Raw genomic sequence first — 14,385 nt, 5'->3', positions numbered from 1 at the left:
TAACAGAGAAGTATTTTTAAAGACATTTGAGATAGGGAGTGAACTTATTCAGGATTCTTCAGGAAGGAAGGCTGTGTCCTACTATTTTTTAAGTATAACTTTCGCTGACAAGATCAGGCCAGAGAAAGCCTCTCTGGCTCCTGGCCCAGCCAGGCAAGGTTAGAATTACTGAAGAGTACTTACCATGCACTGCCCCAGGACAGCACCATGGAGAGACAAGCACAAGTGTGTGCCGGGTGCTGCAGTCACTAGCCTTTGCTGTTCTTTCAACTGTTACAAAGGAAATTTCAAAATAGCCTTGAATTTGAGTCTTTCTGAAAGGTGAAAGGATGACTTCAACTTAAAATAATAATAATGAAGTTATTCACAGCTGCCTCCCCAGCAGCTAACATGGGGCCTGGCTCTTAGATGCTTAGGGGTTTTTTTTTTGTTGGTTGGCTGTTTTTTTGAAAGACTCAGTATAGCCTTGTCTTTTTACCTTTGTCATATTTCAGAAGAGTAGTTTTTGTTTCTCCATTGATGAGTATCATTTGGTATTAGAATAAATTAAAAAAGATTCATTGAATATTCAGAAACCCAGATTTTTGGAAGTAAAACACAAATAAGCATTTTAGAGGTGAGGAAGGAACTTACTGAAATCCAGGGATCATTGTGAAATATTTTGAAATTTTTTGCTCCAATAAGTTGGAAAATCTGTTGTTATACTTCTAGTAATAAAGTCTATGGTAGCTATTTATAGAATAAATTCCATATTTTTTTGTTTTCTTTTACCTAGAAGTAAGTTTATTTTTCCCTCACTATTGAAGGTTATTTCCAGTGGGAATAGAATTCTTGGGTGACATTTTTCTACTCTTAAACCCCTTAAAAATGATTTTCTAATGGCTCTGTTCTATATTGTTTTGACTTAAGAGTCATTGGTCACTCAGATCCTTGTTCTCTGTAGGGAGTCTGGCTGTTTTCAATTTTTTGGCAGTACTTGGGTTTGAACTCAGGATCTCACATTTTCTAGGCAGGTGCTCAACCATTTTGAGTAATACCAGCCAGCCCTTTTATACTGTATTTATTTTACAAATTTGATCTTGTTTCCCCTGGTTTTGCCTGGGTCTGACCTTGGATCTTGATCCTCCCAATTGCTGCCTTCTGGGTAGGTGGGATTATCAGAATGAGCCACTTCACCTGCTTGAGATTTCCTGTACTTGGGTTTCAGCACTTTGACCGTAAATCTAAGCATGGTTTTTATCCACCTGAAAATTCACTGAGATTCTTTTTTTTTTTTTTTTTTGGTCGGTCGTGGAGCCTGAACTCTGGGCCTGGGTGCTGTCCCTCAGCACTCTACCACTTGAGCCACAGCACCACTTCTGGCTTTTTTCTTTTTGTTTATGTGGTGCTGAGGAATTGAACCCAGGGCCTCATGCATGCAAGGCAAGCGCTCTACCACTGAGCCACCTTCCCAGCCCTTCACTGAGATTCTTAATTGTGTATATTTGTTTACCAATTCAGAAGGCTTTGGGGCCCTCGTTTGTACTCCATTTTCTTTTCCTTCTGGAATTTTAATTATACAAATCATAGTCTTTTCAATGTTATTCCACCAGAGTGATCTTTTGGATTTTGTTATTTTTTGTATGTTTTATTTTGTTTTCCTATCCTGGGGCTTGAACTCAGGGCCTGGGCACTGTCGCTAAGCTTCTTTTGCTCAAGGCTAGTGCTCTACCACTTGAGCCACAGTGCCACTTCTGGCATCCTCAGATCTCAGCCTCCTGAATAGCTAGGATTACAGGCATGAGCCACCAGTGCCTGGCTACACATATCTGTCTTACTTACGCTTTTTTCCTAGTTCTGATTTTCCCAAATAAGTAAGCTGAAATATTAGCTGCAATAAATTATTAGGAAAGTTCAGCTGACTAAATTCAGCTCTGGACATACTTCTTTGCTAATAGCTCACCTCACATTTTAAAGGTTACTACAGAAGGTAACAAAAAATATTTTTTGATAAATGTGAATTGTGTGTACATCTCCCTAAAACAGATAGTCGCTTTCTACTCACCTTACATTGCTGAGTAACAGAAATTCTCCATGGAATATTCATTTCTATTTGCAGGAATATTTCTAGACAGTGTTTGTGTCCTTGAACTAGATTCTAGACTCCAGCAGTTTGGGTGTTTTTTTTGTTTTGTTTTGTTTTTGCTAGTCCTGGGGCATGAACTGTGGGCCTGGGTGCTGTCCCTTAGTTTCTTTCTTTCTTTTTTTGTTCCCTTTCTTTTGCTCAAGGCTAGCTCTCTACCACTTGAGTTACAGTGCTACTTCCAGTGTTTTTTAAATAGATGATTTGAGATAAAAATCTATGGAGTTTCTGCCTGGGCTGGCTTCCAACTGTGATCCTTAGATCTCAGCCTCCTGTGTAGCTAGGATGATGAGGTGAGCCAATGGTACCTGTTTCATCTAGAAGTTACTTGATTTATTAACTGTACACAATAGTGGGTTAGGTTCTATCTATGATACTGAATGTCCCCCTCCTTGATACCTTTGATTCGGAATGTCAGTTCTCAACTTTGTTACTCTATCTGTCTAGGCTTTGATGCGGCCTGGAAGAATTGACACAATCATCTATGTGCCTCTACCAGATGGAGCAACAAGAAAGGAAATACTCACCTTGCAGTTTCGCTCAATGCCTATCAGTAATGAAGTGGACCTGGATGAACTTGTCCTCCAAACGGAAAAATACTCAGGAGCAGAGGTAAGAGCACCACCCTCACAGTACTAACAACATGCTTAGCATCCCCAAGGCTTGGGGCCCAGTCCTTAGTACCAGAAAAGCAAAATATAACCAAAAGCTAGCCCTACCAGGATAGTTCATAAGAAGTGGAACTGTATCTCAAGTGGCAGAGCACTAGCCTTGAGCCAAAAGCTCAGGGACAGCACCCAGGCCCAAGGACCAGCACCAAAACAAACAACAACAAAGCTAGTAAAAGATCCATCTTCCTTAACTGTAAAGATGTATTCACAGCAAGAACTGCAAGGCTTCTGGGAATATACCATGCTTTATCTTATGGCAGATACACATTTTTTTTCTCTACCTAGCAAATCTTTACTTCAGGTTTTTTGTTTTGTTTTGTTTTGTTTTGCCTACAAAGTAAAATTCCATTAAATGTACAGCTTTTTGGAATGCATTTTTTTTTTTTTTGTCGGTTGTGGGGCTTGAACTCTGGGCTTGGGTGCTGTCCCTGTGCTCTTCAGCTCTACCACTTGAGCCACAGTACCACTTCCGGTTTTCTAGTGGTTAATTGGAGATAAGAGTCTCACGGACTTTTCTGACCAGGCTTGCTTTGAACCGTGATCCTCAGATCTCAGCCTCCTCAGTAGCTAGGATTACAGGTGTGAGCCACTGGTGCCCGGCTCGGAATGTATTTCTTTGGTCGGACTTCCTACCTGCCTTCTCTCCCTCCTTCTCTTCCCCTTTTTCTCAGTGCTAGCACTCTAGCCACAGTGCCACTTCTGACTTTTTCTAAGTAGCTTATTAGAGATAAGAACTGCATGGAATTTCCTTCCCAGGATGGCTTTGAACCATTATCCCCAGATCTTAGCCTCTTTCTCCACCACCATTTTTAATTTCTTTGTTTTGTTTAAATAGTTTATGCAAGCATTAGAAGAACTGCTATTTCTTTTTTTTCTTTTTTTAATTTTGAAAATTGAAGCCATGGCGTGGTGGCTCACTTCTGTAATCCTAGCTACTCAGTAGGCTGAACCTGCTGATCATAGTTTGAAGCCATCCTGGGCTGGAAAGTCTATGAGACTCTTATCTCCAATTAAGCACCCAAAAAAACCAGAAGTAGAGCTATGGCTCAAATGCTGTGGTAGAGTGCTAGCCTTTAGCAAAAAAAGCTCAGGCGTAGCACACAGACCCTGAGTTCAACCCCCAAAAAAGCCACACACACACACACACACACACACACACAGAAAAAAGTTGAAAATTGATAAATAGTTAAGTTGATAAAACTTAGCTTTAGGTAAAATGTAAGACCTGTTTTTCCTCTTTCTTTCCATCTGAATGAAAATGGTACTTCAATATTTAAAAGCCAGGACTCATTTTTATATTTCTTAATAGTAAAATGAAATCCCAAAGTCCAGTTACCTTGTACACCTCACGACTTTATAAACTTTATAAGCGTATATAAACACACTACTTTATAAACTCTAATTTGTTTCCTTCCTAGACTTCAGGCTGTGTCCTTTAGTCAGAATACAAAAAATAAACGGGGAGAAAAAGGAAAATAGAATTTCAATTACACTTAAGAAAAATAGATTTCCAAATGTTTTGTCATATGAGGAGCTCCCCAATTAATTTTCAGTTAATTGCCTTCACAGGAAGTAGTATATTCTTCAAAAATAGATACAAATAATGTAAGAATAAGAATTTGGCCAGGTGAGCTGAGATGAGCACATTCCTGGCACTCAAATGGTTTTTTAGAAGCAAAATGTTGAAGTGTAATGAACATTTGTTTTTATTTTTAATTAAAAAGTTGCAAAAGATGATTAAGGTAGCAGTGATGTTACTTTTAATGACTGGGATTACAGGAAAGATACTTAGGAAAATATCTTCATTTCATCTAGTGATTCATTTGTTCAATGAACATTGTTCTATAAAAGAGCCCACAAACACTCAGCATACTTGATACCCGAAGTCTCTAGTGGCCTTCCCCAAGGAGGATATCCAAAGAAGAGAAGCAGTCTTGAAGCCCCAGATGTGTGGGAAAGGAAGTTCCTTGGCAGCCCAAAGGGGAAGAAGCCAAACGGGTCAGGCAGCATCTTTCAGCCCTTCTCTGCCTCCTGCCACTCATTCCCCTGTGGCCACCGCCATCATTGTCTTTGGCTTCCAGTCATAAATGGAAAACCCCATTGCCAGTTAAAAAGTAGATGGGAATTCGGCTCAAGAGGAAATAAGTCTTTTTTTGGTTATGGCTATTGTTTTCTTTTGCTTTGATTTTTATTTTTAAGCTATTTCTAGCAGATTCCACTTTATTCATTTGTCTTTTATCAACTTACGCTAGTTACTTTTAGAAAACTTTTCTCCAACAGGAAGCATAACCATGACAAATGTGCATACATGAAAGCCATAACTGGGCTCATTCCTCTGTCTGCCCTATGCTTGGGAAGGGAGGTGATGATTAAAATACATAATTTCCTCTGCTTAGGAATGTACTGACAGTTGAGTTTTTATTTGCATTTGGGTATTGTCTTCCTTTTAGTGATTATCTCATTAAGTGGAATTGGTAATGCACATGGTCCTCAGTTTAGGATGGTTTGACTTACAGTCTTTAACTTTCTGTCTGGTCAAGTTACAGATATTTAGTAGAAAACATAGTTTGGATTTTGATCTTTTCCCAGCCTGCAAGTAGCAACAAACTTCAGGTGGTCTCCCTTGAGGGGTTGAGCACTTGTGGAGCCATACACACCAATGGGAAACAACTGATATTCTCTGGTGTGCTGTGTTCTAAGCTTCTGTCCTCAGGAGGCAAGAAATGTTAAGTACATCTCCAACTTCAGATATTCTCAGTTTAGGATGAGTTTACTCAGTAGTAACCCCATCAGAACTCAGGGGCATCTATATCTCCCCAGGAGCCTGGGAATTCACTCTATATAAATAGATGGTTGATCAAAGCGTTTATATCAAAACTTGAACATTCACCTTCCAACCAAGGCAATCAAATGGATGAAGTGATTTGGTGTTATAGCTGCATAGCCTTTTTGTTTTTGTTTTTGTTTTTTTGGCCAAGCCTGGGACTTGAACCCCTCAGGGCCTGAGCACTGTCCCTAAGCTGCTTAATTTTTTTTCTTTTTTTTTTTGCCAGTCCTAGTGCTTGAACTTAGGGCCTGGACACTGTTCCTGAGCTTCTTTTAACTCAAGGCTAACACTCTACCACTTGAGCCATAGATAGCACCACTTTCAGTTTTTTCTGTTTATGCAGTACTGAAGAATTGAACCCAGGGCTTCATGAATGCTAGGCAAGTACTCTACCACTGAGCCACATTCCAAGCCATCCCTAAGCTTCTTTTGTTCAAGGCTAGCACTCTATCTACCACTTGAGCAACAGCGCCACTCTGGCCTTTTCTGTGTATGTGGTACTGAGGAATCAAATCCAGGACTTCATGCATGCTAGGCAAGCACTCTACCACTAAGCCACCTTCCCAGCCCTTGAACAGAGTTTTAATAGCATCCTGGCTCCTTTTTTTTTTTCTTCCAAGATGGCCTAAAAGTTATTTAACTTTTTTGAAACCTATTTTCTTTATTTCTAAAACCTTTTATGTGATAGAAATTGCTTTGAGGTTTAAAGGGGATAACAAATTTAAAAGCACCAAGAAACAAATTCTGACACATAAATAGCATTTCACAAAGGTGATTGCCTTTTACCCTTTCTGCTTAGCAGTTCAATATTTATTATGTCCGCCACTAAAATGTGTATTTTGTGTTCTAAGCCTTTTTGGGGTCTAATATTAAATAGCTAAGGTCTTCATGCCAGTTTGATGTTTTTTAAAAAATCACCTTTTGGTGTGCCTCATTAATTCAAGAAGTGTTCTGTTCATCATGCTTGAGCTGTTATAGCTAATAAAAGGAAAGCCCTAAATTACTTTTCTGTCTTGCTAATTAACGTTCCTTTTGACATCTTTTTTCTCTCCCACACAGTGAAAACAGGAAGAGCAATTATAGCCACTTAGAATGTCTGTGCTCTTCCTGCTTCTGAAGTCTCTTCTGACAGTATTCCCCAACTAAGAAATCAGAGCTATTGAATTAGAGTATGGGGTGGACCACTATTCTGACCAGGTTACCTAACGATACATCTTACTTGCTTACCAGTAGGACAGTATGCTCTGGTGTTGTCTCAAGCTCTCCATTCACTGCCTTTAGAGAGATTGGCAGCCCTGTATCTGTCTTCTGCAGTGTGAAGCAGGGCACTACGGCCCTGCACAGCCAGCCGCCTGCAGACTGCCTGGAGCACTCTGTGCCCACCTGAGAAGAAACTGTCCTGTGAAAACATGCCTCTAAAGCCAATTAGCCTTCTATTTTCTGTTGGAGATCATCTTTCTTTTTTGAGCCTTTATCCTAAAATTCTGCTTCTAACCCTGGAATTTCAAAATACTCTTATACAACCTACTGAAATTACTACTTAATGTCATCCAACCACCTTGACCACCACACCCAGAAGCAACTGTTCCTTTTGAGCCCCTTTATACATGCTTCCAAGGTAGTTGTTTAGCTCCTAAGGTAGTGTTCTTTTCAACTACTTTAATAGGAGTCAGCCTCGTCTCCTGAGAGATTCCCTAGGGCAGAGACTAGATTTTGCACTTCTTGGAACCCAGCAGCATAGTTGATGTCTCTCAGACTTATATCCATGTGGGATAAGTAAGTCTTTGTTGTAATAAGTAATATTTCATGTCATTTTACTAGCCAAAATACTGGCTTTAATAATACTTTAAGCTAAGTGTCACTGGCTCAGACCTGTAATAATGTCTACTCAGAAGGCTGAGATCTGGGATCATAGTTTGAAGCCATCCCAGGCAGAAAAAGTCCATCTCCAAGAATACTCAGCAAAAAGCTGAGCTGGAGGCATGGCTGTAGTGGTAGAGTAAAAGCAAGCTAAGTTAGCACAAGGCCCTGAATTTTTTCCTTCTCCTAAAAGACTTGATTATGATCAGCTGATGCTTCCGAGTCAATAGAAGAATCTTGGAAATAATTTTGTACAGGTCAAATTTCCCTTTAATGTATCTAAACCTTTATTAAAGATATCTTTTTATAGATAGGGACAGCAAACTAAACAGTTGTGGTTTTAATGTTTGTATGTGTATATGTATTTCTTTTAACAGTAATTGTGTTTACCTACCTCTTTGTATTTCCAAAAGGTATATAAGCTGTGAAGCTAGGAACTTTGGGTTACTTACTTACCTCTTTATCCATCTATTTCATTTCCCGGTATCTAAAACTCGCAGGTTATAGAGAGGATGTATGGGCAGCTAAGTTCTGTAATAATGTGTTTAGGTGGTGCGATCTAGTGATCAGAAAGCAAGCAAGCTGATACTACAAGATGGTATTTAGGGGATAGATGATATCCAGAGGAAATACGTGAACTGAGTTCTAATAGATATTGAGGAGTTCCCCAAAGCGTTTTTCTGGTGGATAGGAAAGAAGAAATAGAGGAAAGAGAGTGGTGTGGTCTAGAATGTAGGTTAAGTATGACCAGAAGAAAGAATCAGGGAAGTGGAGCTATGGCTCAAGCGGTAGAGCACTTGCCTTGAGCTGAAGAGCTGAGAGACAGCCCTCAAGCCCAGAGTTCAAGCCCCACAAACAACCAAAAAAAAAAAAAAACAAAGAAAAAGGAAAAAAAAAAGGAAGAATCAGGTAGAAAAAGTAGGGAATATGAAGCATGAAAAGGGTGAGATTTAAATATGAAGTTAATGTGGATGTCATCTCAACTATCTTTTTTCCTTTAGGCAAGGGAGAACCTTGAAAATAGTCTTGAATGTTATTGCCAGATTTGTATTAAAAGATGGGTTGGCCTCTGTGTCTAAAGGTACAAGTATCTAGCCAACTAAGTATCTTTCAGCACATAAGAAAATGGTGCTCCTGCCTTGAACCTGGAAACAACTTCCCACTAGTACAAGGAGCTCATCAGCTAGAGCACAAGCCACATTCCTGCTCTTAACCCCCTCTTGGCTGGCAGCATTGTGTAGATACAGCCTTCACATCCCCACAAGGCTCTCCATTTGGGTCTCAATTATGACTATTAAAGATGTCTTTTATGTGATACTAGCACCTTGAACTTGCCATGAGGCAAGTGAATTGTCAGGGGGATTATATTCTTTTTTTTTGGGGGGGGTGTCCAGTTGTGGGGCCTGTGCTTTGGGCCTGGGCGCTGTCCCTCAGCTCTTCAGCTCAAGGCTAGTGCTCTACCACTTGAGCCACAGCGCCACTTCCGGAGTTTTTTCTTTTTGCTTATGTGGTGCTGAGGAATCGAACCCAGGGCCTCTGGCGCGTGAGGCAAGCGCTCTACCATTGAGCCACCTTCCCAGCCCCAAGGGGATTATATTCTGCAAGCAATATTATATAACATTTCTTTCAGTGGACACTCTTTGAGCAGAGACCTTATCACTGCAGCTCTATCTAGTGGCCAATAAATGTGAATAAAAGGGTCCCTCAGAGCAAAAATCAATACTATTAAGGAAATAGAAGTATTCTGATCTTTATGGTCCTCTTGTGTTAAAAACAATCTATGTATTCTACCTGTAATAAATTAATTGTACTAAGAATCCATTAGGATTAGACCTGCAAGGACAATGAACCTGGTCATGCTTATCTTACAGTGCTTCTAGAACCCTGGAATCTTGAGGACTTAGGGCTCTGAAGGCTTGCTTCTAAACCCCACAAGTCAGGGCTGCGAAGGTGGCTCAGTGGTAGAGTGCTTGCCTTGCATGCCTGAGGCCCTGAGTTCAATTCCTCAGCACCACATAAGCAAAAAGCCAGAAGTGGCTCTGTGGCTCAAGTGGTAGAGCGCTAGCCTTGAGCTGAAGAGCTGAGGGACAGTGCCTAGGCCCAGAGTTCAGGCCCCACGACCAGACCCCCCCTCCCCCCCCAAAAAAATCCACAAGTCCTAAGAACTCTTGACAGTGCATAGAACTTAGATTTTGCTAAAATTGTCCTTAAGCATTTGTGTGTGTGTGAGCGGGGGGGGGGTCATGGGGCATGAACTCTGGGCCTGGGCATTGTCCCTCAGCTCTTCAGCTCAAGGCTCGCGCTCTACCACTTAAGCCACAGTGCCACTTACAGTTTTCTGGTGATTAATTGGAGATAAGAGTCTCAGACTTTTCTGCCCTGGCTGGCTTTGAATTGAGTCCTCAGATCTTGGCCTCCTGAGTAGCTAGGATTACAGGCATGAGCCACCAACACCCAGCCTCCTTAAGAAATTTTGACAATTTTTTCATTGAATGAAATGGACAATTTACCTGCTTAAAGATTCCAGCACCTGGTGATTTGTTTGTTTTCTGTCCTGAGATCTTTGGTGGTTCTCCTTTTGAGCTTCCTTAACAATAGTTGCCTGTCAAGTTCAGTATCTGTCATTTGGGAAATATTTTGATAGAACTTTTTATAAAATGAAATAATGTAGTAGTGAGCTTTAAATTTCCTTAAACTTTGTTTGGAAAGTAAATGTATGTTACAGTTCATTATAACTTCTACTTAAATTGGCAAAGTGTATTAATTCAACTTACCTAAGGGCTATTTTAGATAGGATGTTTACACCAAAGCAGTCATTCACCAGAACACCTTGTGCTGGCATACCTGCTTTACTGACTCCTTGGCAGATATTTAAAACTTCTGTCAGCTTACAGGATGCATTAGTCAGAAAGGAAGTAGATGTTGAATGAAAAGCTGGTTAGCAACATATTTAATACAATATTTTAGGACCAAATATGGAAGCCCCTTTATAGGAAAGGTATGTTAGTTGGGACCTGTCCAATAATCTAACCCCCAAGGCTGGTATCCAAGGTAAATCTCTATCTGTGGAGAATTACTTAAGCCCATGGTAATGATGATAGAACTTCTTGATATTCTGTTTGTTTATTTTCTTCCAAATTCTTTGTCTCTATTTTATTTGGCTTTTTAAAAAAATTATTTTTTTTAAATTTTCTTTTCTTTTTTTTATTGTGAAAATACCATACAGAGGGGTTACAATTACATGAGTAAGGTAGTGAGTACATTTCTTATCGAGCATTGTTGTTGCCTCCTCCTGTGTTTTCCCTTCCCATCTCCCCCTACCCCGAGCCTCCCCACACACACGCCAAAGTTGTAAAGTTCATTTTTCGACGTAACATCTTGTACATCTCATTGTTGCAGTGGGTCCACCTGTATCCCTATTTAAACAATTTATTTTTTCCCTCCCCCTCCCCAAATTATACCAACATCAAATACAGTGAAAGCAGGGGTTATACCATGGGGGCGGGATATACAAAGCAACAAAAAAATCACCTTATAAATATGTTAGAAACAATCGCATGAAAGAAAAAAAACATTTGAGTCCTTATCTTCAGGTTCATTTTGCCTAACAACTTATCGGACCGTTTCTGCTTGTCTCAGACATATACTAGTTATTGCAAATAAGGGAAACCATGGGACCTATGTTGCTTTGGGCCTGGCTTACTTCACTTAATATAATTTTTTCCAAGTCTTTCCATTTCCTAACAAATGGACCAATGTCATTCTTTCTAATGGAGGCATAGAATTCCATTGTGTATATATACCACATTTTCTTGATGCATTCATCTACTGAGGAGCATCTGGATTGGTTCCATATCTTAGTTATGGTAAGTAATGCTGCAATAAACATAGTTGGGCTGGTAGCTTTAGTATGCTCTTGTTTGTGATCATTAGGGTAAATGCCCAAAAGTGGGATTGCTGGGTCATAGGGGATTTCTATGTGGAGTCTTTTGGGGAACCTCCATACTACTTTCCAAAGTGGTTGAACAAGTTTACACTCCCACCAACAATGCAGTAAGATTCCCTTCTGTCCACATCCCCTCCAGCATCTGTTGTTATTAGAGTTCTTGATTATAGCCATTCTAACTGGGGTGAGGTGGTATCTCAATATTGTTTTGATTTGCATTTCTTTTATGGCTAGGGAGGTTGAGCATTTCTTCATATGTCTAGTGGCCATCCTTCTTTCCTCTTCAGAGAAGTTTCTCTTTAAGTCTTTAGCCCTTTATTTATTGGGCAGTTGTTTCTTTGAGGATTTGTTGTTTGGTTATTTAATTTTTTGAATTCCAGGTATATTTTAGATATGAGATCCTTGTCCGTTGTGTTGCTAGTGAAGATCTTCTCCCAATTCGTGGGCTTTCTATTGATCTTGCTAGCTATATCTTTTGCCATGCAGAAGCTTTGCAATTTCATGCAATCCCATTTGTCCAACCTTTTCTTTGATTTGTTGTGTTTCTGGGTCTCTATTAAGAAAATTTCAGCCTGTGCCAAGGAAACTTAGGGTTTCTCCTATTCCATCCTGTAATGTTTTCAGAGTGTCTGCTTTGACTCCGAGGTCTTTGATCCATTTGGAGTTGATTCTGGTGCAGGATGATATATAAGGATCTAACTTTAGTTTTCTACAAGTGATTAACCCATTTTGCCAGCACTATTTACTGAAGAGGCTGTCTTTGTTCTATTTTTTTTTTAAGCTCCCTTATTGGAGATTAGATGGCTTTGTCTCTTGTCTTGTATAAGCCATTTGATTTATGCTTCTCCACCTTCAGAATTATAACAAAAATTGGCAGGCAAAGTTATCAACTCAAAGAGAACATATTATTTTTAGTGATATGCAAAATATGTTATTGATGTTAACATAGATTTTAGTAGAGTCACATATTTTTTTTTTTTTGGATCCGGTCGTGGGGCCTGAACTCTGGGCCTGGGCACTGTCCCTCAGCTCTTCAGCTCAAGGCTAGCGCTCTACCACTTGAGCCACAGCACCACTTCCGGCTTTTTTCTTTTTGCTTATGTGGTGCTGAGGAATCGAACCCAGGGCCTCGAGCATGCAAGGCAAGCGCTCTACCACTGAGCCACCTTCCCAGCCCGAGTCACATATTTTTGTTTCATTGTCTGAGGTGATGGGAAGCTGATTTCTAATCCAGATAAAAAAAGCTGGCCACCAATATTTGTGACAACTGTCTCTTAACGTTTTTTACACATGAAATAAATTCTGGACCTAGAACAATTTCCTACCTGTGTCCATTTTCCTCATCATAAATAAATATGAATTTTCTCTACTTCAGAGTCTTGCTCAGGTTAGAGAAGATTAGATGACGAACACACTGTTGTGCTTGTCTTACTAAACACTCAAAAAGTGTTCAAGATGATCAGCAAATCCATAACTTACATAATTTTTGTTTTCAGTTTTAATTCTTTAAATTAAAATTATATTTTATAGCTACATGTAGCATTTATTTCAACTGGCTTATCTGTATAAGCACCTGTAATGACTATTCTTAGTTTTTCATTATTAAAAATACATATTTTCCTTCTTAAATATGTAAACATTTGTTTAAAAACTTGTCTATATCCTTATTTTAGCATATTTTTTAGCTAAAGCATTCCATACAGCCTAATTTTATTTTCTCTTTATATAAGTCTCATTAATGTAAAAATACTAAATCTAGCAACTTTGGAAACTTAAGGGTCTCTGATTCTACTAGAAAAAAACTTGTTTAGGAAATTAATATTACTGATTACAGTAATATTTGTTTCAGGTCAGGATTGAGTGCCCATGTTAAAATAAGGCACAGAATTGTAATGCTGAGGACAATAGTACTATATGTGTCTCATCCCGTGTGGAATGCTCACAGTAGACATATTCTTATTTTCATCCCCAAATGACAATAATTCTGAGTTCTAAAAGATACTGTTCTATTAAAATGTTACTAAGTAGCTGGGCGCCGGTGGCTCACATCTGTAATCCTAGCTACTGAGGAGGCTGAGATCTTAGGATCGCGGTTCAAAGCCAGCCTGGGCAGAAATATCCGTGAGACTCTTATCTCCAATAAACCACTAGAAAACTGGAAGTGGTGCTGTGGCTCAAGCGGTAGAGCGCTCGCCTTGAGCTGAAGTGCGCAGGGACAGCACCCCAGCCCAGAGTTCAAGCCCCGTGACCGACAAAATAAATAAAATAAAATAAAATGTTACTAAAACTATTAAATGATTGTTGAGGGTTGTGATGCAATGGTTAAATTGTCCTCAAATATGTTCTCTACTAAATATTAGGAATTTAAAAACAGATTTTAATCTTACCTTAAACTAGAAGAAAAGTAGATGTGAAAAATTTATATTTGAAAATATATTTACATTCTTTGTAAAAATTCCCTCTGTCCCTCACCTCTCTTCCTTTCCTCCCTCCCTTTGACACTGGGGTTTGAGCTGTGCCTTAAGTTTGCTGTAATGCTGGAATCTGCCTCTATCCCTTTTATTTGCTGGTTATTTTTTCAAATAAAAATTTGCTTCCTACCTTGGCATGTGCCATGATCCAACTGCTCTAGGCTTTCTGTTGTCATTGGAGTGACAGATGTGTGCCACTGGACTCCGCTTTCCTCCAACATCTCTGCCTCAGCTAGCCTGGAACTGCCATCCTCCTAATTTCAGCCTCCCACATAATTTGAGGTGATAAATGCACACCACTAGCTATGGGTTGAGCAGGAGTCTTATGAAGCTTTCTTTCCAGAATGGCTTTGAACCACAGTCATTCTTACCTGAGCTCCTCAAGTAGCTAGGATTATAGATTTGAGCCACCAATGCTTGGGTTCAAATTTCTCTTTCTTTCTTTTTTTCCTTCCTTCTTTCTTTCTTTCTCTCTTTCTCTTTCTTTC

At 39.6% G+C, this 14,385-nt stretch overlaps 1 protein-coding gene across 1 annotated transcript in view; it reads left to right on the top strand.

The window, feature by feature from the left end:
• Positions 1-14,385, top strand: part of Spata5 (spermatogenesis associated 5) — a 119,730-nt gene that overhangs the window by 79,178 nt on the left and 26,167 nt on the right. The window contains exon 15 of the mRNA XM_013022111.1: positions 2,570-2,734. Within this exon, the coding sequence (XP_012877565.1) occupies positions 2,570-2,734 (165 nt within the window). The remainder of the gene's footprint in view (positions 1-2,569; positions 2,735-14,385) is intronic.

This window comes from Dipodomys ordii, unplaced genomic scaffold (assembly GCF_000151885.1).
Source record: "Dipodomys ordii isolate 6190 unplaced genomic scaffold, Dord_2.0 Scaffold60, whole genome shotgun sequence".
Lineage (NCBI taxonomy): Eukaryota > Metazoa > Chordata > Mammalia > Rodentia > Heteromyidae > Dipodomys > Dipodomys ordii.
The sequence above is the reverse complement of the archived record's forward strand: the minus strand, read 5'-3'. Positions and strand labels throughout refer to the sequence as shown.